The 26,627-nt window shown below is 56.7% G+C and overlaps 1 protein-coding gene, 1 long non-coding RNA gene and 1 pseudogene across 6 annotated transcripts in view; 1 reads left to right on the top strand and 2 right to left on the bottom strand.

Annotated features, from left to right (window-relative positions):
- The window catches only part of RAB11FIP5 (RAB11 family interacting protein 5), a 43,224-nt gene extending 25,642 nt beyond the window's left edge, over positions 1-17,582 (top strand). Inside the window, exons 4-6 of one of the 5 annotated variants that reach the window (XM_054632626.2) lie at positions 6,470-8,272; positions 14,566-14,737; positions 15,539-17,582. In XM_054632626.2, the coding sequence (XP_054488601.2) occupies positions 6,470-8,272; positions 14,566-14,737; positions 15,539-15,751 (2,188 nt within the window). In that variant the 3' untranslated portion in view covers positions 15,752-17,582. Of the gene's footprint in view, positions 1-6,469; positions 8,906-14,565; positions 14,738-15,538 lie in introns of all 5 variants that reach the window. The other 4 variants (XM_077177939.1, XM_077177938.1, XM_054632625.2 and 1 more) reach the window with 4 other exon arrangements.
- A 4,949-nt stretch (positions 17,583-22,531) lies between these two features.
- LOC129120223 (splicing factor YJU2 pseudogene) lies at positions 22,532-23,483 on the bottom strand (annotated as a pseudogene).
- Positions 23,484-26,085: 2,602 nt separating this feature from the next.
- LOC143693999 (uncharacterized) lies at positions 26,086-26,576 on the bottom strand. The gene is made up of 3 exons (XR_013182184.1): positions 26,454-26,576; positions 26,234-26,396; positions 26,086-26,178 (listed from the first exon to the last, which is right to left on the bottom strand). It is a non-coding gene; the product is annotated as an uncharacterized LOC143693999 (long non-coding RNA).
- Between the last annotated feature and the right edge of the window lie 51 nt (positions 26,577-26,627).

Here is a 26,627-nt window from a genome sequence, read left to right as displayed (position 1 = left end):
TCACTTTGCAAGCCCAGAAGCCTCAGCCTGTAATTAGTTAAAAGGTCTGTAATTAGAAGGATGGATTGAGTTTGCCTGCAGCAAAGCCCAGCCTGGCACAGCTCATCTTTACCCACTTGCTCTGCCAAACACACCCTTCCCAAAATAAGGAGCTGCTGCTTTGGGCTGGGTTTAACTGGAGCTTTATAAAGAGGATTTTGTTGTGTGCTGGGTGGGTTTTGCTGAGCCCTCAGTGTGGGAGCTGGCTCTGCAAACCTGCCTGTGCTCTCCCTGGGGACAGAACAGGGCATTTCTGCCTTCAGCCCTTATTTACACCCCATTTTCCCTGATCCTTCTCTGGGAAGCAGGTCCCAAAGGCTCTGCTCATCATCCCTGGCTTTGCTAATCCCTGGAGCTGCAGGCTTTGATCCTGGAGGGGATGGAGCAGTAGGAAGATGGTGTTTGCTCTTTGGAGGCTGAATAAAAGCCTGGTTGGGGGTTGTTGCTTTGAATGTCAGTGGTTAAGGGCTGTGTGTAAGGAAGAAGCTCAGCAGGTTTATTTGAGGCAAAGCCTGGGGCTGAAACAATCCTTTACATGTTTCCAGGGTTTCCTCCAATGTTATCAGAGCTCTGCAGCTCCTGCTTCCTGTGGAGAATCCTGATGATAAAATGGGGCTGCATCTTAGGCCTGGAAGCAGGAGAAAGAGGAAATTGTGCTCTGTCCTATAAAAACAGGGGCACCAGTTCCATTTTCAGGTTCAAGCCCCTTCCCAGAGCCCATACTCCTGGATCCAGCAGTGAGGCCAAATATTGACTCAGTTCCTCCCTGTTCCTCGTGTGCTCCTAAAAAGTGCCTTTCCTAAGGGCAGGGAATGGGAGCAAGGCTTGGGATGGAGCAGAGTCCTTGGCCAGGCTGGCAGTGCTGGCATGGAGCTCATGGCAGCCCCTCCAAAGCCAGCAGCACCCCCAGAGCAGAGCCTGGGAGGCTGCAGGGGTTGAGGAAGAGGGAGATGAAGGCCATGATGTGAAAATAGGGCCTTGTGGCTAAAGGGATGAATCCATGGGAGCCATCAGCTCACAGCTGTGGCACAGGGGTCTTGCAGCTCTGCCCCTGCCTTGGAGCAGCCCCAGGGATGGAGTGGGGTCAGTGTGAAGATGGAAAATGGCTCTTTGTGCTGCTGAGCCTGCCCTTCCCAGGGATGCACAGGAGGCAGGATGGGGAGCTGGACCCAGAGCTGGACTCAGCCCTGATGTGCTTGGGAACCATCCAGGAAAAGCACAGCCCCACTCGCACTCCTAAAAGTGGGAACTGGGGGCTGAAGTTGGCATCTCCCTGCGTTCCTACTGCCCAGATTTCTCCTGGTTTTTAAATTCCCGTGGTTTTGAGGGCAAATGTCTGTAAAGGAAGATCTGTCCATTTGAATGGGGATGATGGACAGGTGAGGCCCAAGGGAAGAGCAAAGTGGTTATTGCACAGATAATTATTGCAGATCATTTATGGATTGTTATAGGTGATTTATTATTGAGAAATCCAGTCCTTCCACCTCTGGAATTCCTATTTAAAACACATTCCCTGACTCCTTCCCTCTGGTGCTCCCACCCTGTACAAAAATGTCCTGGGCTGCTGTTCCCACCTCTTCCCATCCCTTCCAGCACAATTCCTGCTCCTGCTGGTGGGAGGAGGCTCCTGATCCCTGCCAGGTCTGGAGCTGCTGCAGGATGCTCCAGCCCCTCCATCCTGTGCTTTTCCACCCAGGGGAGCCCTGTCTGTGGGAAAACGGGGACAAAAGCAGCTTGGGAGTGGCACCCCCGGGTCCAGCCCTGCTGGAGGGATTTCCCTTGGGCTGCAGCACAGCAGGGCTGGCTCCCTCCATGCCCTTCCCTTCCCATTCTCCTACTGGTGCAGAGCTCCCCACCCTCCTGCAGCCAGGCTGGGCCCTGCAGAGCCCTGCTCAGCCCAAGAGCCAGGCTGGGATCCGGAGGGAGAAATCTCCCTGCACTGAACAAGCTGTTTCCAATAGACTTTTTCCATCAGGGGGTTGCTCAGCAATATTTTATTTCCTTTTTTTTTTATTGCTGCGAGGCTCAAAGGCGTCTGTGAAGTGCTGCCAAACAAATAAATGAGGGCAGGGAGGTACCCGAGATTTATTTTGGCTGGCGGAGACAAGTGCTGGGAACGGGAGGGGAAGGAGGAGCAGCAGCAGGAGGAGGAGGAGGAGGAGGAGGAGGAGGAGGGTGAGTCAGCGTTTCAGTGCTGCACTGAGCTGCTTCCATCAGACAAGTGTAGGTTTCCCTCTAGAGGAATCTGCCGTGCTCCACTCCTGCTTTCACCCAGCACTTCCAGCATCTCCCTCAGCGGGGTGGGAAACGGGATTTTGGGCTCAGAGCAAGGAATGGGGTCAGGCAGGGGTGTCCATCCCAAGGAATGGTGTGGAACAGGGATGTCCATCCCAAGGAATGGGGTCAGGCAGGGGTGTCCATCCCAAGGAATGGGGTGGAACAGGGATGTCCATCCCAAGGAATGGGGTCAGGCAGGGGTGTCCATCCCAAGGAATGGGGTCAGGCAGGGGTGTCCATCCCAAGGAATGGGGTCAGGCAGGGGTGTCCATCCCAAGGAATGGTGTGGAACAGGGGTGTCCATCCCAAGGAATGGGGTGGAGCAGGGGTGTCCATCCCAAGGAATGGAGTGGAACAGGGGTGTCCATCCCAAGGAATGGGGTGGAACAGGGATGTCCATCCCAAGGAATGGGGTCAGGCAGGGATGTCCATCCCAAGGAATGGTGTGGAACAGGGGTGTCCATCCCAAGGAATGGAGTGGAACAGGGGTGTCCATCCCAAGGAATGGAGTGGAACAGGGATGTCCATCCCAAGGAATGGGGTCAGGCAGGGGTGTCCATCCCAAGGAATGGGGTAGAACAGGGGTGTCCATCCCAAGGAATGGGCTCAGGCAGGGGTGTCCATCCCAAGGAATGGGGTGGAACGGTGACACTGCAATTTGAAATCCCAGTGGAAAGTCACAGATTGTCAAACAGCCTCAGGCTGTGCCAGGGGAGGATCAGGCTGGATTTTGGGAAAATTTCTTCCTGTAAAGGTTTGTGCAGCCCTGGCACGGCTGCCCAGGGCAGGGGTGGAGTTTCCATCCCTGGAGGGTTTTAAAAGCCCTGTGGATGTGACACTTGGGGACAGGGGTCAATGGTGGCCTTGGCAGTGCTGGGGGTGGTTGGATTTGGTGGCCTTAGAGGGCTTTTCCAACCTAAACATTCCATGATTCTTCTGCCTGGAACTTGCAGCCAAGAGCCCCTGAACAAACCCCAGTGGGTCCCAGCAGAATGGGGTTGAGAAGCAGAAAGGAAATTTCCACTGTGGAGCTGAAGGAGGAAAATGATAATCCAACAAAGATGGATTCAAGTTCTGTCTTTACATATTTAGCCAATATCAGCAGGTCCAGCTGATATCTCCTGAGCTGATACCTCCTGAGCCCCATCAGGATTTTACAAGGGATGGAGGGACAGGAGCCAGGGAATGGCTCCCACTGGGAAAGGGGAGATTAGGCTGGGATCTTGGCAAGGAATTCCTGGCTGGGCTGGAATTCCCAGAGCAGCTGGGGCTATCCCTGGCAGTGCCCAAGGCCAGGTTGGACACTGGGGCTGGAGCAGCCTGGGACAGTGGGAGGTGTCCCTGCCATGGATGGGGTGGAATGGGATGATCCTTAAGGCCCCTTCCCACCCAAACCATTCCATGGTGACCTGGGGAATGAAGACAGGATCATCTCAGGGGTGTGAAGAGGCCTTGAAGCTGTTCCTGCACCTGTGCAGGTGGGGATTGGTGCAATTCCAGCTGCCTGGAATTGCTGCTCTGGCATCAGCCCCCCCTGAGGAGGGAACTTCACCCACTCAGCTTCTGGCAGCTGGCACAGTCATTAGCAGCCAGTGCTCGTTAATCAGTGCAGTTGATTAATCCTCTGCAGCCTTTTAGAGCTGGAGCCCAGCAGAGCTGGATCAGGCCCTGGCTGCTCTTACTCAGCACAAAGGATGGATCTCAGTCTCGAGCAAAACATGGAAGCAGTGCCAGCAGGACAAGCAGAGGTGGGGCAGGGCTGTGTGCCCCTTGCAGCCACCCTGGGATCCTGGTGCTTGGACCTTGTCACCTTCCCTTGTCACCTTCCCTTTCCAGCTGGGAAGGAAAATTTGCCATGGTTTGCCCTGTTTAAATCTGTTTGTGGATGTTGTGAACTCAGCCAGCTGAGTGGTCAGGTACTGAGCAGCTGCTCTCCTCTTCTGGGGAGCTCAGATTTGAGGGGGACTGGGCAAAAAGGTCCAGGCCTCTGCTGATCTCCAGGCTGGGAATGCCAGGAGAGGTTTCTGTCCCCGCAGAGAGTGGCTGCCAGTCTGGGGTGCTCTGTGCCTCAGGGTCCATCAGCTTCTCCCAAAACTTCTGGAGTCTTTGTGTGCTCACACAGGGCTCAAAACCCCTGGCAGGAGCTGGGCTGCAGCTGTGGGGTTTGCTCCTGGCTGCTCCTCCCTGGGCCAAGCAGAAGAGGACACGGAGCAGGGTGGGGCTGCCTGGGGACCAGGCTGGGCACGGCCACCACGGCAGTTTTGTGGCAGCAGGAGAGGGCACCCACGAGCTGTCTGTGCCCCAAAGGAGCTGAGCTTGGAGCCAGGATGAAGGGGTCCAGGCTTTTCTTTGTCCCTGGGTTGCCAGGTCCCTTCAGTGGTGTCCTATGGCTGCTGGAGCAGAGCCAGGAGTGTTCCCTGCCCCCAGAGTGGCATGGGTGGCTTTGGTGGCATGGATGGCTTCAGTGGGCACCTTTCCAAGGAGCTGCTGAGAGCAGGATGTGGGAAGGGGCTTGTGCAGCTGCCAAGAGTGGGAGCAAGGGGTGCCCATGGCGGGGGCATCACTCCTGGGCCGAGGTGGTGCCAGCACAACGCCCTCCCTGCTGTGGGACCGACCAGCTGCACCATCACCAGTGTCAGCTCTTGCCTCAAGGTGGCATTTTGTGCTTTAAAATGTGTCTGAGGCGCTTGGTGGATGCACAGTAACATGGAAACAGTTGTCCAAGCAACTTGGTGATCCTGCAGTGCCACCTGCAATCCCTCCCAGCAGCTGGGCAGGGAGATCCCAGGATGGAGCCCCAGGGCTGGACATGCCCTGGGCACCTTGGCAAAGTAATTCATTTATTCCTTCCTCTTAAACCTTGGTGTGCCCAGAGCTGGCTGATCCGTGCCCATGTTCCTCCCCAGCCAAGAGGGGAACTCTCTGGAGCTCTCTGGTGCAGGAGGCATCAATCCCATGGGATCTGCTATGGAGCAGGGCCAGGTGCCCTGTCCTGGGGATGGGATTGCTGCTCCCAAGGGTGAGGCAAGGGGATGGGCCCGGAGGAGGGGGTGTGGCAGTCAGAGCACCAGGTGGATGTGGGATGTCCACACCACACCCCCCTTTGTGATGTGAAAACCTCTGAGCCTGGTGAGCCTCCTCGGGGTGGTGACTCCACATTGCTGCAGTGGTTCCCAGAGGAAGATCAATGAAATCCCACAGAAAGGTCCCTCAGTCCTGCTTGAGCAGGCAGCAGGGCGCTGTCAGCCTCACTTGGGGTGAGACTCTGAATTCCAGGTGTGCTGAACCCCTTCCACCTTGGGATCCCCCTGGGGTTTCAGGCATCTTGGGCAGAAGTGATGTGACAAGGGACATGTGGGAGGTGGGGCAGAGTCCAGAGTGGGGACAGGGCCCTGTCCTGGCCATGTGCTCCTTCCTGCTGGGCTCTGGTTCCTCAGCCCTGTCCCTCCCTCCCGTGCAAGAGTGAGCTCTGTGTGTGCTCCCATCCTGGTCATGCTGGAAACCAGTGAGGAGGCACTGGGGTGAGCTGGGAAAGGCTCCTCTGTGTGCCTGCACTGGTTCAGGTGACCCTGATCCCTGATCCAAGAGCCCGGGCTGCTCCTGGTGCTCCACCTGCACCGGGACAAACTCACCTTGGGCTGCAGGAGGTGGGGAAACCTCTCTGGCTCCTGGGCAGAAGGGGAATGTGGAGGAGCGTCCTGGGAGCAGGGCTGCCCCTCCCTGGGTGTCGTGCATGCCCCTTCCACGCCGTGACTCCATAATCATTGCTGTGCCTAACAAGAGCCAGGCATGGATCGGTCATTGCGCTGCTTGGAGCGTCTGTGGTGTGTGTGGTGTGTGCTTCCAGCCCTGTCACAGCATTAACCAGGAGGACTGTTCTGTCTTCCCTCCACAGCCTGGAAGTGTCTCCTCAGGTAGAAACCAGCTCAGATGCTCCTTCTCATTGTGCTCCCTGCTCCCCTGCCCCGTGCCCCGCTGCCCTTGCCGCTAGCATGCCGAGCTCTAACCTCCCTCCCGCTCCTGGAGACAGACAGGCCGGATGCTTGGCCCCCACCAACCCATTCCTCAGCTCCCTGCAGAGCAATCCCTTCTTTGAGGAGCTCCTCGCTGACCAGGTACTAAATTCTCCTTCACCTACTCACTTTCTCTCTAGTTTCCCGCCTGGGCCGCGTGCTGCACCCGAGGTCGCTGGGAGCTTTTATTCCTCTGAGGATTGCAGTCCCTCTGGCTCCCCAAGGCACACAGAGCCCCAGAGGGAGTCTCCAGCCCCGAGCGTTGGTGTCCCCGTGCCAGAAACCAGTCCCCCAGCGCCGGGAGAGCTCCCTCCTGCCGACACCGACACCGAGCCCGCCGTCCCCCCGCTGCCCTCGGAGTGGGACGATACCTTCGATGCCTTTGCCACCAGCAGGCTCAAGCCAGAGCGGAACAAGGAGAACTTCTTTGCCTCGGTGGCAGCAGAGGGCATGGCTTTCATCGATGACCCCAGAGCCAGCCCGACCGAGAGCTCAGCGGGGCCGCCCTGCCAGAAGGGCTCCCAAGTGTTCGAAAAGGCGGCTGAAATCCCTGCGGCTCTCCGCTCTTGGACAAATTTCTCCGCTTTAGACGTGGGGGCCAACCTGGTGAGCACCACCCAGGAGGCCACGGTGATCGAGGACGTGCTGAGCCCCGTGTCCGCGGGCTCCATGGCCAGGAGGAGGAAAAGCAGCACGCCCATGGTCTGGACAGCCGCCTTTGCCTCGGGCAACCCCGGGGACAAAGAGGCATCAACGGCACTGAGCACTGAAAATAGCGCTAGGGAGGAGGGGGACAGCGGTGAGGAGGAGCCCTGCAGCACGGGGACGAACGGCTGGATGACCATAGCCACGGAGAGCGCCGCCGAGCCCTCCGAGAGCGCCGGGGAGCACACGGCGGCTCCTCAGGGCCCCTTCGGCCCGCGCCCGCCCTTCCTGGGCGAGGGCACCTTTGAGGCCCAGAGCTCGTCCCGTGCCACCACCACCACCACCTGTGTGCTACCCAGGAGCTCCTTCCCCCCCGAGCCGGCCCCCGAGGCCCCGCCCGGCAGCACCGTGGTGGCGGCCGTGTCCCCGCGGGTGCCGGGGGACGCGGCGGGGCTGAGGTTCCCCGAGGCGGGCGCGGAGCCCGGCGGCGGCCGGGAGGGCGCCTTGGACATCCGCAGCTCGGTGTTCCGGCTGCAGGCCAGCATGCGGCTGGAGGCCAGCGAGGGCCTGCTGCACTTCAGCTCCGACATCCGCGAGAGGCGCGTGGTGCTGGCGCCGTGGGCAGCGCCCCAAGGCCGCCCGGAGCCGCCGCCCGGCCCGGCCGGGCCGCCCCCCAAACCACCCCGGCGGTTCGCGGCCGCGGGCCCCGTGGGGGACGGCGAGGACGAGGAGCTTGGTGGCGCCCAGCGAGGCAAGCAGGAGCCATGGGAAGAGTCAGAGGGCCCAGGAGTAGAGATGGAGTTGCCGAGGAGCCGTGCGAGCAGCGAGCCCTCCGTGCCGGCGCCTCCCAGCCTGCCCGCAGCCGGAGCGGCCGCCGCTGAAGCCGGGAGAGAGTTCGCAGCGTCTGAGGGTGCCAGAGCTGCTGCTGCGGACTCAGCAGCTGGCTTGGAGACAGGAGCCGGCCAGCTGGGGGCAGGGGACACCTCTGTGGGCAAACACCCATCAGAGATGAACGAGACAGAGGTGGCCGAGCAGTTTGAGACTTGCACATCCAACTTCTCCCTGGATGGACTGGACCGGTCGGGTGCCGAGGAGAGCTGGAGCCAGCCCCGTTTATCCCCTCAGGGGGCCACAGACAGTGCCAAGTGGGAAATGGCCTCCAAGCAGGAGCTGTTCCCTGAGGAGCTCAGTATTTCAGGACTGAACCCACCTTCCAAGCTAGACCTGGGCCAGCCGACCAGCTGGACAGCTCTGGAAGAGCAGGAGGCAGCTGGGCACCCACACCCGCAGCCCCAAAGGTCAGAGCACAGGCAGAGGCCGTGCCAGCTGGAGCTGGCGTGCCAGGATGGCGAGGGGCGAGCAGGAGAGCAGCCCGAGCCCCGTGCCCCTCCCCAGGAGACAGAGCGGGGCAGGACCCCCGCCAGCGAGGAGCCTGAGGGGCGCTGGGCAGAGAGCAGGATAGACTTCAAGAAAGCCGATTTCTGGAAGCCAGATAGGACAGAGAGGCACACACAGGGAGCTTCAGCCCCGAGAAACCCCTTCACCCTGGCGCTGAGCCCCAATTCCCCGAGCAACCCCTTCGTGGAGAGGCCCCCAGCCCCTGTCCCTGTCCAGGCTGTGCTGCCCGAAAAGCTTGAGCAGGGCGACTTCAGCTTCCGCAGCCCGCAGGAGGAAGCCCCCGGGCACGGCTTGCAGCCCACTAACGCTACCCCCCTGCATGTCAGCCAGCCCCTGGCCTTCTCCACCCCTTTCCCCGTGGCTGCCACTAACCCCGAGCCGTGTGGCCGCCCCCGGGCCCCCGCGGGGGTCCCTGCCCGCCGCGCCGCCGCCCGGCCCTGCCCGTGCCCGCAGCCCGGGGAAGCTTCGGCGCTCCTGGTTCTGCCCAGGGAGACACGGCCGGCTGAGAAACCCCTTGGCCAGCAGACGACCAGGTGAGCACTGCGGGGAAGGCGAAGGGCGTGCGTGTGTGTGGGAGAGGTGAGCCCTGGCTGGCCCTTTGTGCTGCTGGCCCCCTCTGCTGCTGGCAGGGCTGAGCCCAGCTGGGCTGGCTCCAAGGAGGCTGCTGGACGCCTGCTGCAGCTCCTGTTCCCTCCCTCGGGTCCCAGAGAGCCCAGCCCGAGCTGCTGGCAGCCTTGTCTCTCTGGGATGCTGGGGAGAGTGGCCACGGGTGTGTGGTGTGGCCAGGGCAAAGGGTTCCGTGCACCCTAGCTGGAAATTCAGAGCTGCACCCACATTGCACCCAGTGCTGATTTTGGCTCCATCATCCCCCAGCCTGTGCTTGCAGAAGAAATGCCTTTCCTGTGCCTGCCAGGAGAGCTTGTGGCTGTTTGTGCTCTCCTGAGCTCCCTCATGGCATGTGCACAGCTGCTGCCCCTGCCCTCACCATCCATCCAGCTTTGGCTGCTTTCCTCTCCAGTGCCCACTAGGTACTGAAAACCTTCTGTCCATAGCCAAAAAAAGAGCTTTTTCACCAGGGTGAAATGCCCCTCTGCCCTCCCTCCTGCAGAGTTGCCCATTGGTGATGAAGCACCTGGGATTTAGCCTTGAGGCTGATGGGAATGGGAAGGGTGGAAGGAAGGGGCTGTTCCTCCTCCCAGGTCAATCCTGGGTCTGTACAAATACCACAAAGCAAAGCTGGTGAGTTCAGGGCATGGAGTCTTGCTCTGTGTCCTTCAGTTCATCTCATTTTCCTGGTTCTCCTTCCCCTGGTCTGCCTGGGCTCTGCCTGCCCAGGGGATTTACTGAGCCCTAGCAGGGATTCATTGATCAGCCTCACTGATCATGAGGCAGATGAAGCTTTCTGGGGGCACCAAAATGGTAAAATCCCACCTGTCCCAAGAGCAAGATTGGTTGTCCTGGGGAGAGGAAAGGAGGGAGGATGGGGCCAGCAGAACTCACTGAGCTCCAGTCCTTCCACCAGGGTTGAGCATGAGGTGCAACGTGATCTTGAGAGCAAAGACAGCGTCTGGCTGGGTCTGTCAGATGATATTTTTTCTTCTTATTTAAGCCAGATCCTCCAATCATTTTTAATTGGATTATTCATCCACCAGCAGATAGCCTTCTTCAAAATTTGCAGGGCTGCTGCCCAGAAACATGGATTTGTTATGTTTCATGGAAAGAGAAGTGTCCTGTGGTCCCAAAGGGATCACTGAGGCAGTGAGGGAAGCACAGCAGTCTCTGTGCTGGTGGTACCTGCTCGTGGCCATCCTCAGCCTTGCCTGTGCATCCATCCAGGCCTGGCTGGCTCCTGGGATGGAATGGGCTGGGATCCAAGAGCTGCATCTCCTGGATATCAGGGCTGGCTTCTGTCGTGACACGTGGCCAGGAGCTCCTGAACGTCCCTGCTCAGGTTCCTCCAGCACCTTTTGGATCCTTGCTGTGACTGAGGAACCTCTGAAGAGCTCCTGAGGCCTCTGGGGAAGGCTCTGAGGCTCTGAACTGCTTTATAGCACTGGGGAGACGTGACAACTGTCCCAGGTGAGGGAGGAAGGCTGGAAGGGATCTTTCCCCAGTCCCCATGGCCATGCTTCCCTTCCCAGGATCATCTCCTGTTGGAATCACCAGAGGCACACAGATGAGGAAAAGATGGTAGGAAAAAGGAAATACTTCAGACTTGGAATGGGCATTAAGCCCTGGCTGGAGCAAAAGGGTCTGCAGGTGAAGGGGAGAGGGTACCTGGTGAGAGTTTGGGGTGAGGGGCTTCAGTGCCTCCTCAAGAGAGCTGGAAATGGGGAGTGGGGTCCCGTGGCCCTTCCCCTCTGGTCATCTTGTGTGGCTGCCAGGGCAGGGGAGCATCAGCTACAGCTCCCAGGTGTGTGGAGGGCCTTTTGCTGCTCCTGGGGATGGGGCACGATGGTGCCTTCACTGCTGGGGATGTGTCACATCCCAGGGACAGGGGAGACACCAAGGACACTGGGAGCTCCACTGCCTGGAGGAGCCTGGCAGCTGTGCGGCTCCTGGCCTCTCCTTGGGATCCAGCAGCTGTGCAGCTCCTGCCTTTCCTTGGGATCCAGCAGCTGTGCAGCTCCTGCTGCTCCATTGGAACCCAGCAGCTGTGCAGCTCCTGCCCCTCCATTGGAACCCAGCAGCTGTGCAGCTCCTGGCCTCTCCTTGGGATCCAGCAGCTGTGCAGTTCCTGCTCCTCCATTGGAACCCAGCAGCTGTGCAGCTCCTGCTCCTCCATTGGAACCCAGCAGCTGTGCAGCTCCTGCTCCTCCATTGGAACCCAGCAGCTGTGCAGCTCCTGCTGCTCCATTGGAACCCAGCAGCTGTGCAGCTCCTGCTGCTCCATTGGAACCCAGCAGCTGTGCAGCTCCTGCTCCTCCATTGGAACCCAGCAGCTGTGCAGCTCCTGCTCCTCCATTGGAACCCAGCAGCTGTGCAGTTCCTGCTCCTCCATTGGAACCCAGCAGCTGTGCAGCTTCTGCCTTTCCTTGGGATCCAGCAGCTGTGCAGCTCCTGCTGCTCCATTGGGATCCAGCAGCTGTGCAGCTCCTGGCCTCTCCTTGGGATCCAGCAGCTGTGCAGCTCCTGCTGCTCCATTGGAACCCAGCAGCTGTGCAGCTCCTGCTGCCTTGGATGTGGGGCTGCCTTGGCATCCTGTGGCACATGCAGGTGACAGGACTGGGGGTGTCACAGGTGCCGAGGTGGTGGCACAGGCTGTGCCTCCCTCATGTCATGAGTGCAGAGAATCACTGTGCTCTGAAAATGAGGTGTCAGCTTAGGTCACCTCATCTTGGTGATCTTCATGGAGCCCCTGGAGCTGGGAGTGTGGCTTGGCCCACCCAGGGCAGACCTGGAGAGCTGATCCTGAGCCCAGCCATTCCCCCTCCTCCTCTGGATCCTTGCTCCATGGAGAGCTGGCCCTTGGGTGCTGTGTGGTGCTCCAGGCACAGCAGCTGGGAGAAGGATTCTCCTCCATGGGAGAGGGATTCCCTTGGATTCCTTCTCTGTGAGTGAAGAGCATTTTGATGAGCATTTGAAGGCTCCCTTGGGGAGCTGCTGAGGAAAATGCCCCCGGTTTTTCCCTGTGCTCTGCAGTGACCTTGGGAATGCCAGTGAAAGCTGGGACAGGGCAAGGCTGGCTCAGAGAGGGGGACAGGGCTGGGCCAGTGTCACCCTGAGATGTTTCACCTTGGCCTTAAGCTCCATCACAACTCAGACCCACTTGGGATGCAGTTCCGGATTAGGAGCCGGTGAGCAGCTGATTCCACGCTCCAGTTGATGTTCATGGACCAGGAGAGCAAACTGGTCCAGCTTCTTGGCAGGTCCACCAGACCTTCAGACCTGGTGTGAGGTGTGAAGCTCCCCTGGAGGGCCTGGTGCCACCATGCCAGGACAAACCCAGCTCGAGGAATGTCTCCAGGATCATCACAGGGTCACACGGAGCAGGCAGAGCCCTGCATGCACCACCCTCAGTGGGAAGCAGTAGGATAAAGAACTCTTTTCAAAAGCCCCTTTTCCAGCCCTGCAGCAGTGACTGTTCCCACTGGCCATGGGGCTGGCAGCCCCAGGGCTGGGAATATCTCCCTGTTCCAAACACATCCCAGCATTCCCTCTGGCTTCCCAGGGCAGCTCAGTCCCAGCAAGGTTCCCAGCCACGCTCTGGATGTGGCCTCTGTGCAGGCTGTGGGGATGCACAAGGTGACAGTGACAGGCCATTGTGGTGGCTCCCCCAGCCCTCTCCTCACCCCTGTCCTGCAGTGTGCTGGTGCTTGTAGCTCCTGCTCAGGGTCTGGTCCCAGTGGGCAGTGCTGGAGCCTCGTGTGCAGAACAGCAGCTCCTGCAGCCCCTGGCACTGTCAGTGGCTCCCCCTCAGGGCTGTGGGATCCCTCTCCATCCTTTCCAGCTGCCCAGGACTGCTGGGCTCTGTCCTTGTGCTTGGACAGCTCTGCCAGGGGAGCAGAGAATCACAGAGTGTGCTGAGCTGGGAGAGACCCACCAGAGTCATCCATCCAACCCTGGCCCTGCTCAGGCACCCCAGAATCCCTCCTGGGCATCCCTGGAGCTCTGTCCCAATGCTCCTGGAGCTCTGGCAGCCCTGGGGCTATGCCCATTCCCTGGGCAGTGCCAGCACCCTCTGGGGATGAACCTTTCCTGACCTCCAGCCTGAGCTGCCCTGGAACAGCTCCAGCATTCCCTGGTGCTGTCCCTGGGCACCAGAGGGAAGAGATCAGAGCTGCCCCTGTGCTGTCCCTTGGGAGGAGCTGATCCTTGGGCTTGTTGGAGCAGGTTGGTGGCTGCCAGTGCTGTTCCCTCCCAGCACAGGGACACCAGGAGGCATCATCGTGGTTGAAGAGGATTTCCACAGCCTTGGTATGTCCTGATCCCATCACCATGGCTGAGGCACCGCTGGGACACACAGCTGGTGGGGCTGTGAGAGGCTTTGCAGAGGTCCCAGGTGGAGGTTTGGGTGTTTCCATCCCAGTGGAGGGAAGTTTGGGTGTTTCTATCCCCATGGATGGACTTTTGGATATTTCCTTCCTAGTGGATGGATGTTTGGATGTTTCCATCCCAGTGGATGGAAGTTTGGATGTTTCCATCCCAGTGGATGGATATTTAGATCTTTGGATGTTTCTATCTCAAGGATGGATGTTTGGGTGTTTCCATCCCCGTGGATGTAGGTTTGGGTGTTTCCATCCCAATGGATGGATATTTGGATGTTTCCATCCCAATAGATGGATATTTGGATGTTTCTATCTCAAGGATGGATGTTTGGATGTTTCCATCCTGATGGACAGATATTTGGATGTTTCCATCCCAGTGGATGGTTGTTTGGGTGTTTCCATCCCAATGGACAGATATTTGGATGTTTCCATCCCAGTGGATGGATATGTGGATGTTTCCATCCCAGTGGATGGATATTTGGATGTTTCTATCTCAAGGATGGTTGTTTGGGTGTTTCCATCCCAATGGACAGATATTTGGATGTTTCCATCCCAAGGATGGTGCACAGCTGTGCCTGCTCCTTGCAGGGAGGGAGCATCAGGTCACTTCTCTTTCCATCACGCTGAGAAGGAACTGGACTTTGTTCAAGCCCAGAAAGAACCTTTTGGGTGAAAAGTGAGGCCAAAATAAATGAAAATCGAATTTCCCCTTAACTGGCTCCTCAGCCTCCTTTTGGCCTCATGGAGAAGGACAATTCTGTGGTCTCTTTCAGGCAAGTGCCGTTCAACTCTTGGGCTGGAGCATCAGTGGTGACCCCAGAGTAATCTGGGGGTCCCTGGGCAGCAAAAAGCTGCTCTGGGCAGTGGGTGCAGCAGGCTCTGATCACACTGGAGCTGCATTTCAGCCCCTGGCAGCCGGGAGTTGTGACCCACAGCATTCCCAGTGAGGATGGGCAGTGCAGGTGTGGGCTCCAGGATCTCAGCCAAACCCATGTGCTGGGGCTCCTTATCTCCTGTGTGGGTGGGAGCAGCTCCAGGGGCTCTGCCCTGTCCTGCTGGCTCTCCTCGGAGCAGGAGAGCTCTGGGTGCCACAGACAGGGGGATTCAGCTGTCCCTCAGTCTCCTGGGTGGTGCCCTCCATCCCTGAACAGCCCCGGGGACAGGGAGCACTGGGGGTGCTGATTGTCCCCCCTTGTTGCCCACAGCCCCCACCCCGTGAAGCCCCTGAGTGCTGTGCAGGAGGGCTCCAGCGAGAGGAAGCAGCAGCACAGGGCCAGCCTGAGCAATGGCCTGGAGAGGCTGAAGACAGTGACCACGAGCAGCGTGCAGCCCCTGGCCCCGGCCTCCCAGCAGGACAAAAGCGACCCCAAGGTAAAGGTAGGAGGCTGTGCCAGCCCTGCTCCAGGGGTGCTGCTCCAGGGCCTGCCAGGGCATGGGTGAGGGTCCAGCCCTTGGGCTGCTCTGCCTCCCTTCTCCCATGGGCTCTGCACTTCCTCGCCCCATTGATTGTTCTCCCATCACCTGCTTTGCTTTGGGGGTGGTGTTCTGCAGTGTGTGAGTGAATCCCTGCTTGTAGAAACATGGAATGGGTTGGGAGGGACTTTAAATCCCATCCAGTGCCACCCCTGCCATGGGCAGGGACACCTCCCACTGTCCCAGGCTGCTCCAAGCCCCAGTGTCCAGCCTGGTCTCCACAAGGTGTGGAAGGTGGAAGGTGTAGTGGCTGCCTGCCTGATCCCCTGAAAGGTTCCTAATCCTGGTAGGGGGAAGGTCCTTCCTGGAGCTTTTCTGACTGGATATACTCCAAATACTGCTGTGCTGGGGCCAGCAAAGCACCCATGGCACCTCTGAGGACACAGAGGGTGTTCTGAGGGTGACCCCTGCATCCCATTGTCCACTCCCACTCCATTTGCCTCCCCAGTGTCACATGGAAAATGCTGCTGGGTTCACCTGATTGAAGGACAAGCACAACCCTGCAGGTCTCTGCACCCAGTGGGTGCTGCAGGGAGCTCAGCTGGTGCTTTCTGAGCACACAAGGTCTCTGTGGGTCCCCTGCCTCTCCAGTTTGGGAAGACAGACATGGAAAGTTGGAGTGCTCTGTCCGTTACTGCATCCTGCAGACATTACCAGGAGCAGAGGTTTTAATGCCAGTCCCTGAATGTCCCTCTTGCTTCCCAGCAGGACCCTGGCCAGCTGGACCAGTCAGCCAAGTATTACCACCTGACCCACGACGAGCTGATCCAGCTGCTGCTGCAGAAGGAGGGCGAGCTGAGCAAGAAGGAGGAGCACATCCACGAGCTGGAGAACTACATTGACCAGCTGCTGGTGCGCATCATGGAGCAGTCCCCCACGCTGCTGCAGATCCCTCTGGGGGGAGGCCAGGCCCCCTGAGCCTGCCCAGGGCAGCAGCACCCAGCAGAGCTGTGCCCCCTGAGCCTGCCCAGGGCAGCAGCACCCAGCAGAGCTGTGCCCCCTGAGCCTGCCCAGGGCAGCAGCACCCAGCAGAGCTGTGCCCCCTGAGCCTGCCCAGGGCAGCAGCACCCAGCAGAGCTGTGCCCCCTGAGCCTGCCCAGGGCAGCAGCACCCAGCAGAGCTGTGCCCCAGTACCCACCACGCTGCCAAGACCCCCGCACTCCCTCCTCTCACCCAAGGCCTCCAGTGGCTTCTGTTCCCAGAGTTAGCAGGAAGGGTTGGCTGCTCCTTCCCAGCCCCAGCTTAGCCCAGCTCGGCTCCAGGGAGCTGTAGGGTGGTGGGCTGCCAGCACCCTATGGGGAGGAGCAGAGCCCTCCCCACCAGGCAGGCGCCTCCCTGGGTTCCTGTCGCTGTGACCAAGTGCCACCTCCCGGGCACTCCTCCTGCCAGAGCTTTAAGTGACCCCTGGACATCTGAGAGCTGGAAACCATCTCCTTGTGACTTCATCCTGCTGCTGCTCCTCCTCTGCCCACACTCCTCCTCCTCCTCTCTCCCCTGAGGGTGGTGTCCTCTGGCTGGTGTTGGGCTGGTGGGTGACACTGGGGACACTGAGACCCCCTGAGGCTCCCCCAGCACGTTCCTGACCAGAGCCTGTGGGATGCCCCTTCCCCTCCTGCCCCAGTTACCCCCAGTGAAGGGTGAAGAGCCAACTCCAGTTTGTGCCACTCCCTCAGCACACTTGTGGGAGATGCTCCACAAAGGGACAGCGCCGGGCCTGGTGGTGTCAGAGCCTGGCTGGGCCACGCTGGCTCTGTCACAGCACCCGTGCCAGGCTGACACTGCCTGGGTGCCTCATGGCTGGATTGGGAATATGGCAGAGGTGCTCCAGGAGTGCTGCAGGAGATGTCTGCATGCCCACACCCAGCAGAGGCTGCTGTGCCCTGGAGGGACCAAGGAGTGCAGAATCCATACTGAATTTCCACTCAGTATTCCCAGGAATGGCTGCTCACAGCTGCCCTGCCCTGGCCTGCCTCGTCTGTCCAGCACAGCCAGAAAATGCCCCCAGAGCGAGGTCTGGGGGGTCTGACCCCTCTGTAGGGCCCCTGCAGGGTCAGGCACCCCAAACCCTCCTGGCACAGCCCAGAATTCCCAAATCTGGCAGGGCAGTGCCCAGCCTGCTCTCCTGATCCACAGGCTGGGATGGGCTCTCCAGGGGCAGTGCCCAGCCTGCTCCCCTGAGCACATCCACACTGGCATGGGCTCTCCAGGGCAGTGCCCAGCCTGCTCCCCTGATCACATCCACAGGCTGGGATGGGCTCTCCAGGGGCAGTGCCCAGCCTGCTCCCCTGATCACATCCACACTGGGATGGGCTCTCCAGGGGCAGTGCCCAGCCTGCTCCCCTGAGCACATCCACACTGGCATGGGCTCTCCAGGGCAGTGCCCAGCCTGCTCCCCTGATCACATCCACAGGCTGGGATGGGCTCTCCAGGGCAGTGCCCAGCCTGCTCCCCTGATCACATCCACACTGGGATGGGCTCTCCAGGGCAGTGCCCAGCCTGCTCCCCTGAGCACATCCACACTGGGATCAGCTCTCCAGGGCAGTGCCCAGCCTCAGGGGCAGCTCTGTTCCCTGCTGTCCCCCGAGTGACCACCCAAAGGTGAAGTAGTGTGAGACCACGACTGTTTCCTTTGTTCCAGTTGTAAACTTGTCTGTTGCAATCTTCATCAAATTCAGTATATCATCTCTTTTGGCGTGCCAATTCCCCTTTTTGTTTCCAATTTTGAAGTAAAGTTATGTTTGAAGTAAAATTATATAAAGTAAGCTGGCTAAGGCTGCAGGGACCCCCTTGAAGGCCTGAGGGGATTCCAGCCCATATTCAGTCTCCACAGACAAGGAACACTCCCTGGGGCAGCACTTTGGGATGGAGTGAGGATGAAGAAAGTGCAGGACTGGTGTAATTGCACCAGTTTGGAGGGGTATCATTTTTGTTAAATGGGGTTACATCTTTCCTATGGGTAGACCTGATAAGTTCAAGGTGGGTCAAGTCTTGGTTGGGAGGTTGATATTGAAGTTGGACACAATAATGAGCTTTGAAGGACCCCAACAGCTCTAACTCCTGGAATTTCTCTGGTGCTCAAGGCAGGGGGGTCTCTACCCATCCCAAGCATCTGCCAGGTTGTGTTTCTTATCTGTATGTGGGTATTCATTTGCTGCTAAGGAACCCCTACCAGGCACATTGCCAGAGGGCTGTCCACGCTGTCCATGGACAGGCAGAGATTGTCCTGCTGTAAAGTCTTGGCCAGTGTGACCCAGATGTTCTGGCTGGGCTGAGGGACAATCCATGCACCAGCTGATGGAAAGGTGAGCAGCATCCAAAATCCTCTCTGGAACAGCTGGGGATTCCCTGCCACTGGAGCCATGGTAGAATACCTGGGGATGAGTTGATCTGTGAGTTTGAAAAAATGGATTTTTAGACTTATATGACTTTAACAGCCCCTCATATCTTCCCATCTGATCCCCTCAGTTTTTACTGAGTAGGAAAGAGGAGGGAAAACAAGAGGGGATAACAATGCAACAAACTAAAGAGGGGTAGCACTAAAACCAGCCAAAGAGGGGTAACAGTGCAAAACAATGAGCAAATGAAACTCAACAGTCCTAATAATCTTCTGGAGCAGTGCAGAGTCATCTTCTGTGACCAACATCTGTGTTTACACTCTTTTTCCTTCTCTGCTCCACACCACCCAAGCTGATGTCTTTGCTGTCTCTGAGGTTCAGGGGGAGTGTCTCTGGGTGCTGCATCTGGCAGTTTGATACACAGCCTGACATTCCTGCCTGGAGTCCACCTTGGGCCAGATCCTGTAGACATGCCAGCATAGCCTCTACCCTGAGGAATTCATTTAAATGGGCTCAATATTTGTTTGGACTGGGGGTCTTTGATCAGCACAGGGGGTTTCTCTGTGAACTGGGATCTGTGCATATTGGAGAAGTGTCTGACAATGGGGGATTTGGCTCCATGAATGAATTATTAAGAAAATTGATGGCATAAAGAGCCTTACATAATCTTCCTACATCCAGTAGTGTTTCAACTCCCCCATGCTGCTGATCAAGGACTCTCTTGAGTGTGCAGTGAGGCCTCTATACAACAGATTGCCCTGTTGGTGAATGGGAATGCCACTGGTGTGTTTCACCCCCACATTGATCTGGGAACTGTTTGAAATTTTTGGAGGTGTAAGCAGGACCATTATTTGTTTGGAGAATGCCTAGGGTGGAGAATGCTAGGAGAAAATGTTGGATGACATCTTTTGTCTTTTCTCCTGCATGGGCTGATGCAAATACTGCCCCAGAGAACCTATCTATGGAATGAAGGCATTAAGGGCCAAAAGCAGCTCAGAGATCTTGTTATACCATTTTCCTCTAGCCCCCATGGGGAAGCCTACATAATCAATATCTCCATTAGTCAGGTCTTGTGTTTGTGAATGAGTTTTTGCCTCCCAAAAGGTGCATAATGTGTGACATCTGTTTGCAAAAGCTGTAAACTTTCACGGCCTTGGGGGTTGACCCTGGCCCTCAGAGAGGACAAAGCAAACTCCTGGCAATTGGGGCAGGAGCCCACGATTGCTCTTGCCTGTTCTCTTGTGATTTTAAACATTCTGACAAGGGCTGGCACATTTTGGTGAAAAAACTGATGGCTCAATTTAGCCTGATTGAAAATATCTGCCCTCCAGTTGCCTTCTGTAGCTGGTCCTGGGAGGTCAGTGTGTGGCCTCACGTGCATGATGCGATATGGCTGCTCTCGGTGGGAGAGGAGGTATGTTCATTTTGGGAGAAATCTAGATTTGGCACTTCCTGCAACAAGGAATGTTCTGCTCTCTCAGCTATTCCAGCAACATAGGCCGAATCAGTGACTAAATTTAAGGGTTGTTTGAATTTCTCAAAGGCTCTGACAACGGCTGCTAATTCTGTAGTTTGTGGGGATCCTTGAACAATCTGAACATCAGACTCCCATTCTTGAGTGTCAGGATTCTTCCACATCATAACTGACTTGTGGGATCCCCCTGAACCATCTGTAAATACAGTCTATGCCTTTAGAGGAGTTCTACTTTTTAATGAATTTGGGACCAAATTAAAGCAAGCATTAAATAGTTTCTGCTTTGGTAGGTGGATGAAGATTTGGCCTGGGTAGCTGTCCGAGCAAACTGGAGGTGTTCAGTGGTTTGGAGCAAAGGTTCTGGCCTGTTCAATGTCTCTGGAAGACAGATGCCTGTAAATTCACACCCCACCAGGGTCCTGAGGTGAGCTCTGGCCTTTCTGATAAGCTGGGCCTAAGCTCCTGAGGGGTTGTGGTGTCTTATTTGGTCTGTGTGATTGAAACACCCACTCTGTGATTAGGAGCTGATCTCTCAGAGTGGGTCCCACTGGAAAATGAGCCCATGGAATTTGGGTGGTTTACCCAGGATGACAAATTGGAAAGGCAGGGTAGGATCAGCACTGTGGGCTTGTCTCTGGACAATGCTTCTGATACCTCCTGGATCACTTCATGGGCCTTTGGTGTGATGGTTCCTGGGGAGTCAAGGTCATCAGGGCCTCTCAGGAGGTTGAAAAGGGGTGCAAGGTCCTCAGTCATGATCCCTAGCAGTGAACAAACCCAGTTTATGGTCCCACATAGCTGATGAAGGTCCCTCAGGGTCCTTGGGTTGTCATCATGGTGAGCTGCTGGGGCACATTGGTCCTTTAGCTGAGCCAGAGTCCAAGGTAGGTCCATGGGCAGATGTGCTGAATCTTCTCAGTAGCAATTTCAAATCCTGCTCCTTCAGTGGCTTGGATAGTCTGAGAACAGTGTCCAAATAGTAGTCAGTCTCAGTGCATACTGAAATATCATCCAGATGGTGAAAAATTATGGCATTGGGGAATTTTTCTTGAATGGGCAAGAGAATGCAAGCAACAAAGATTTGGCAGATGGCTCAGGAGTTTTTCATCCCTTGAGAAAGAACTTCCCATTGATACCTCTTTAGAGGGGCTTGTCTGTTAACTGATGGCACAGGAAATGCAAATCTTGGGGCATCTCTAGGATGGAGTGGGATATTTAAAAACCAATCCTTAATATCAATGACTGCCAGTTTCCAATCTCAGGAGCATTGAAGGTGAGGGCAGGCCAGGCTGTAACAATGACCCCGTTGACATTTCTGAGGTCTTGTGGGAGCCTCCACTTGCCTTTGCCTGGTGTATGAATGACAAAGACAGAGGGGTTCCAAGGGCTGGTGGTGGTACTGTGTGGCCCTTGGATAGCTGCTCCTGCACTAGGGATTCGAGTGCCCTTGGTTTGACTTCTGCCAGGGGCCTCTGTTCCACCCAAATGGGACCATCTGACTTCCATGTGAGTGTTAGGTGGGGTGCTCTGCAGTGGCCCAGCTGGAAATGCTGTGGGTGTGAAGGGATTTCTGGTCTGGCTCCCCATTGTCTCTGCCCCACAGAAGGACAGGTGCCTTTACCACAAAAGGTCTTCCTGTGGCAGTTTGACCCTCAGGACCTTCAGTAAGGATTGCCCTTTTACTCTGCAGAGATGTGGCAGCTGCTCCAATCCCAGAGATGATCCAAAGGCTGGCTCCAGTTCCCAGCCCTGTGGCCACCTGGAGTGAGCAGTGATGGTGACATCTGACCTGCTGTGAGCCACACCTGGAATAGAAACTTTGGTACCTTTGTTAGACAAGGCAGAGGTCTGTCTTGGCCTAGCATCTCTGCCCAAAAAACCATAGGATTTTCTGGCAAAACATCAGCCCAGGTGGGTACAAGAAAAGCTTGGGTATAGGTGTGCCCAAAGTCAAACACCAGGGTGGGTCTGTACATATTACAGTCACAGTGATCTCATCCATTGGCCCCACAGTGTGGACTTCAGGAAGCACATGTAACTCATTAACAGTGTCTCCTATGATTAAAACACCCCCTGGCCCATCAGGAGGTCCAGGTTTACCAGCTGGAATTCAGCAGATCACTTCATCCTCAAATTCAACAGAAAAGGGCTCTCACCAGTGTTCTCTGCCTGAACGTGTTGGTAGCCTGGGAGAGTCAGCACCTTCCTCACAGTCATTGTCATCATAGGTGGTTTCTCTGTGCCTCAATGCTCCGAGGTTGTGGGAAAAGAGGGATGAAACAGCTCAAAAGAATGATCTCGCAGGAGTTTCACTGAGTCAACAGCCCTTGAGGTCTTGAGGGTAGTCAGTTGACTGCTAAGAAATTCCCCAGAAAATTGGGCTTTTTTCCCTTGGGGAACTGGAGCACTTGGCTGCAACTTAAAATCCAGTGGCTGGCCAGTGGAGATGCTTCAAAGGGCTAACAAGAAACCCCACAGTCAGGGCACCAGTTTGTAGCAGCATGGGGTTTAGATGGTGGAAGCTGCAAGCTGCTACCTGATTCCCAAGAAATATCTCCTGTGGAAAAGCTGCTTGGGTAGGAATTCAAGCAGGGCAGTCAAGTACTTTTTTTTTTTTTTTTGGTGTTTTGTTGGGGTTTTTTGGGTTTGTTTTTTTTTTGGGGGGGGGTTTTTTGGGTTTTTTTCTGCCAGATCCCATTTATCCTAGAGTCGTGGCTGCTGGAGCCCAGCAAGCACGGAGCAGCAGGGAGGGGTTTGTCCATGAGCTCCTGGAGACATCTAGGGGGGCTAGTGGTGGCAGGACAGCTCTGTCCCTGCACTGAGGGCTGGAGGAGCCCCCAGTCTGTACAAAGGTGGGATCTGCTCCGTGTGGGGACAGCCCCATCCCTGCTCCTCTGTTCCCTCAGTCGCTGTCCGAGTAGGCTCCCAGCAAACCCAGCAAGGACGTGGCTGCCGGTGGTGCTGGAAGGGAGCTGGTGCTGGCTGTGATGCCGTGGGTTCCCATCCCCTTATCCAGGGCAGAATCTGCTTTCTCCTTCCTGCGGGCCACCAGCCCGGCCAGCCGGGCCCTGGTGCTGAGCTTGCCCACGCTGCACTCCCAGCTTTCCATCCTCAGCCTCTTGCTCTGGGGATCCTCCTGCGGGATGTCCATGGGTTTTGTTTGAGTTGTGGGATTTGGACAGCGTTTTGCTGGTTCCTCATTGGAGTCAGAATCCACCAGGAGCCGGCGGCTCTGGGCCTGTTCCAACATGGCCTTCATCTCCTGCTCATCTTCCTCCTGCTCCTTGCGCCTCTGCTTCTCCTCCACCTCCTTGTGCTGCTGCAGCATGGCCTCAAAATCCACGTTGGCCTGGCGCTGGTTGAGCTCCTTCAGCTCCTGCAGATTCTCCAGGATCTCCATCTCCAGCTTGGAGTCCTTGGTTCGGTTCTCCAGGACCTTCATGGGATTGTTGAGCTCCTCCTCTTCCCTCTCCTTCTGCATCCTCTTCTCCTCCTCCTCCAGGAGCTTCTGTGCCTGGAAGTTCCTGGTGGCGCCGTGCTCCATGGCGTAATCTGTGTTCTGGGGGTCTGTCTTGAAGGTGATCTCAGCCAGGCAGCGCGGGCACTTGATGTAGAAGCGGAAGATGGGCAGCCCCAGGTAGGACTCGTTCTGCACCGTCTCCTTGCGGGCGTTGAACTTCTTGCCCTTGTAGATGTACTCCCCACACATCCTGCACCTCATGTTGAAGGGGGCCATGAGCCTCACCACGTACTGCCGCTCCTTTGGGAGCCTCAGCTTGGGGATCTTGGTGGGGTCGAAGTCTGGGGGGTAATATTTGTTCAGCACTTTCCGTTCCGACATGGCCGCAGCTTCTCCCGCTCCCCAGAGCTGCCCCCGTGCCGCTCACCCCGCGTTGGGCACCACCTTGGAGCAGAGTGGGGTTCAGATGGTGTGGAAGTTGCTGCTAATTCCCAAGAAGGCTCTTGTCTTGGTTTGAAAAGCCAGCTGTCTGATCAAGAAGGCAGGAGCCTCCCCTGAAATGGAAAATGGAAAGAAGGGTGGTTCTGCTGGAGCAGGGATCCTGCACAAGGGGGGAGTTTTCCTCTGCAGCTCCAGGGCTGCTGGAGATGGGCCTGGGCTCCCTCTGGCAATGCAGTGGGCAAAGGATGCTGTGGTGTTCCAAATCTCAGATTATATGCAGGTAGGAATGCTTGGCTCCTCCCCATCTCCCAATGGGATGGTAGAATTTTATCTGTGTGACTCAATGGCCCATTGGCAGAAGATAATTAGTAATTAATGGCCCATTAACAGAGGATATTTCCCAGAGGGAGGACTGGTTGTGGAAGAGATAAACTGCTCAATTAACAGAAGATAACTGCCACACCTCCAACAGATGGGAACAGAACACACAACTAAATCTTTCAACCTAAGACACATCTCATGTGGAAAAGCTGCTTGGGTAGGAATTCAGGCAAAGCAGTCAAGTCCACACACCACACTCACCATGGCTAGCTCAGCTCACTGAGGCAAGAAGGGCCTTTTGTAGGATAAATTCCAGCGAGGTTTATTCCAGCAGGCTGAAGGGAAATCGGGGACAAAGAGCAGACCATGTGCTCTGCATGATCAGGTATGGGTCAGCAGGCAGTGCTGAGGGCACAGGGGTGGCACTGTGCCCTTTGTCCTGCCCTACAGGGAAACCAGGACAGGCACCAGGGGTACCACAGCCAGCGAGGAGACAGGGAAAGGAGAAACCTTGAGGATTTGGGACAAATGGGGAAGGAAGCTGGGAAGATCAGTGTTGGGAGGCTCCATGGGGAAGTCTTCTCTTTCAGCCTAGGTGGGGAAATCTCTGTGGTAGATCTTTCCATGCTGAAGCCTGGAGGTTTCAAAGGATTCCCCACCTGATTTACCTGGCTGAACTGGAGCTACAGTGGAAGGGGATAGGAAGGATGTTTTCCCTCCCTCATCCTGTCAGGATTTTGGCTGTAGGAGGTGGCTGTGCAGGCAGAGGCACAGCTGGAGTGGGATTTCAGCATGAAAGGCATCTTCTCCCTCTTCTCTACCTCCCAAAGTCACTGTGCTCTTTTAAAACCTCCCTGCTCTTCTCTTTACTTGCTTCAGTATAGACCATGCCTTTGAAGAATGGTGCCTTTTGCCACAGGCCAGTAGCAGTTTCCTACCCCAAAGAGGCTCTGCAACCCAATTCTCCATCCCACACAACCTCCCTGGGGCTGGTTCCTCCTCTCTTTTCCTTCTCACCAAGCAAAGGGAGTTAATTGTCACCCGGGGACAGCAGAGCCTCCCCACCCCCTGTGCAGGTGCCCTGGCTCCTCCAGGAGTTGTGCACAGCAGCTCAGGAGAGCTGGGAGCAGAGATCAGGAGCTGACACAGCAGGAAGGGCAGGCTGAGTATTCCAAGCTAAAGTGCAGCTGGAGACAGAAGTGGCTCAGGAGGAAAGGAGCTCTGTCCTGTCCAAGCCTTGCACCCCTGCCCGAGGAGGAGGAGGAGGAGGAGGAGGAGGAGGAGGAGGAGGAGGAGGAGGAGGAGGAGGAGGAGGAGGAGGAGGAGGAGGAGGAGGAGGAGGAGGAGGAGGAGGAGGAGGAGGAGGAGGAGGAGGAGGAGGAGGAGGAGGAGGAGGAGGAGGATGAGGATGAGGATGTGTTCCCTGGGAGAACAGCAGCCATGAACCTCCCACTCCTTCCTGCCTCTCCCCTCCTGGGAAACACCTGAGGTTTGCACTGCTCCAGCTGCTCCTGCTGCGTTCCTGCTCCTCCTCCCTCTGCGTGTCTGGGCTGGCATGGGGGTGTCCAAGGCAAGTGTTTCTCCCGTTTCAGAAGGTGCCAGGAACCTCTGTGCCTGTAGGGTCAGATCCCGTGCCCTGGCAGCCCGAGCCTTCTCTGGGTGCCCAGCTGTGCCCAGCTGTGCCCCTGGGAGCAGTCAGGGAGGAGCTGTGGGCACTGGGAATGCAGCCCTGGGGGTGCAGCAGTGCTGGGCAAAGGGAGAGGAATTCCTCAGTGGGCATTAACGGGGCAGCTGCAGGGCCAGCATCTCCCACGGGGCTCCCAGCCTCACAAAGATCCTGCTCTTGGCCCTGTGCCCTGCAGGGACGGCTCTTGGTGCTCCCCACACAAGTGCCAGTGTTTGTATGGATCCCACAGCCCTCCCTCCCACCTCTGCCTCCCCTCAGTCGTGTCTCACCGCCTCCCTCAGCCCCCTCTGCCTTAGTCAGCTCTGCCTTGTTTTGCTCCAAAAGCCTCAACGTTTTGCACTTGAATATAAAAAGTGACTCTCAGAGCTCAGCAGGCTGTACCAGGTGTGCAGCCCTGCAGCAATAGGTGCTTCCACATCTCCTGTTTGCAGCAATACTTGTTCTGTTCTAGCAACACCTGTTCTGTTCTAGCAATACCTGTTCTGTTCCACATCTCCTGTTTGCAGCAATACCTGTTCTGTTCTAGCAACACCTGTTCTGTTCAAGCAATACCTGTTCTGTTCTAGCAACACCTGTTCTGTTCCCCATCTCCTGTTTGCAGCAATACCTGTTCTGTTCTAGCAACACCTGTTCTGTTCTAGCAATACCTGTTCTGTTCCCCATCTCCTGTTTGCAGCAATACCTGTTCTGTTCTAGCAACACCTGTTCTGTTCTAGCAATACCTGTTCTGTTCCCCATCTCCTGTTTGCAGCAATACCTGTTCTGTTCTAGCAATACCTGTTCTGTTCTAGCAATACCTGTTCTATTTCTGTAGCCAGCAATACCTGTTCTGTTCCCAGCAATACCTGTTCTGTTCCCAGCAATTCCTGTTCTGTTCCCCCATCTCCTGTTCCCAGCAATACCTGTTCTGTTCCCAGCAATTCCTGTTCTATTTCTGTTCCCAGTAATTCCTGTTCTGTTCCCCCATCTCCTGTTCCCAGCAATACCTGTTCCTTCCTTTCCTGCCTTTCCAGCAACGGGTGCTTTGCCATCTCCTGCCTTTCCAGCAACACCTGTTCCCTCCTCTCCTGCCTTTC

This window comes from Agelaius phoeniceus, chromosome 4 (assembly GCF_051311805.1).
Source record: "Agelaius phoeniceus isolate bAgePho1 chromosome 4, bAgePho1.hap1, whole genome shotgun sequence".
NCBI classification, from domain to species: Eukaryota; Metazoa; Chordata; class Aves; order Passeriformes; family Icteridae; genus Agelaius; species Agelaius phoeniceus.
Note: the sequence above shows the minus strand (reverse complement) of the source record. Positions and strands in the feature narration are given on the sequence as shown.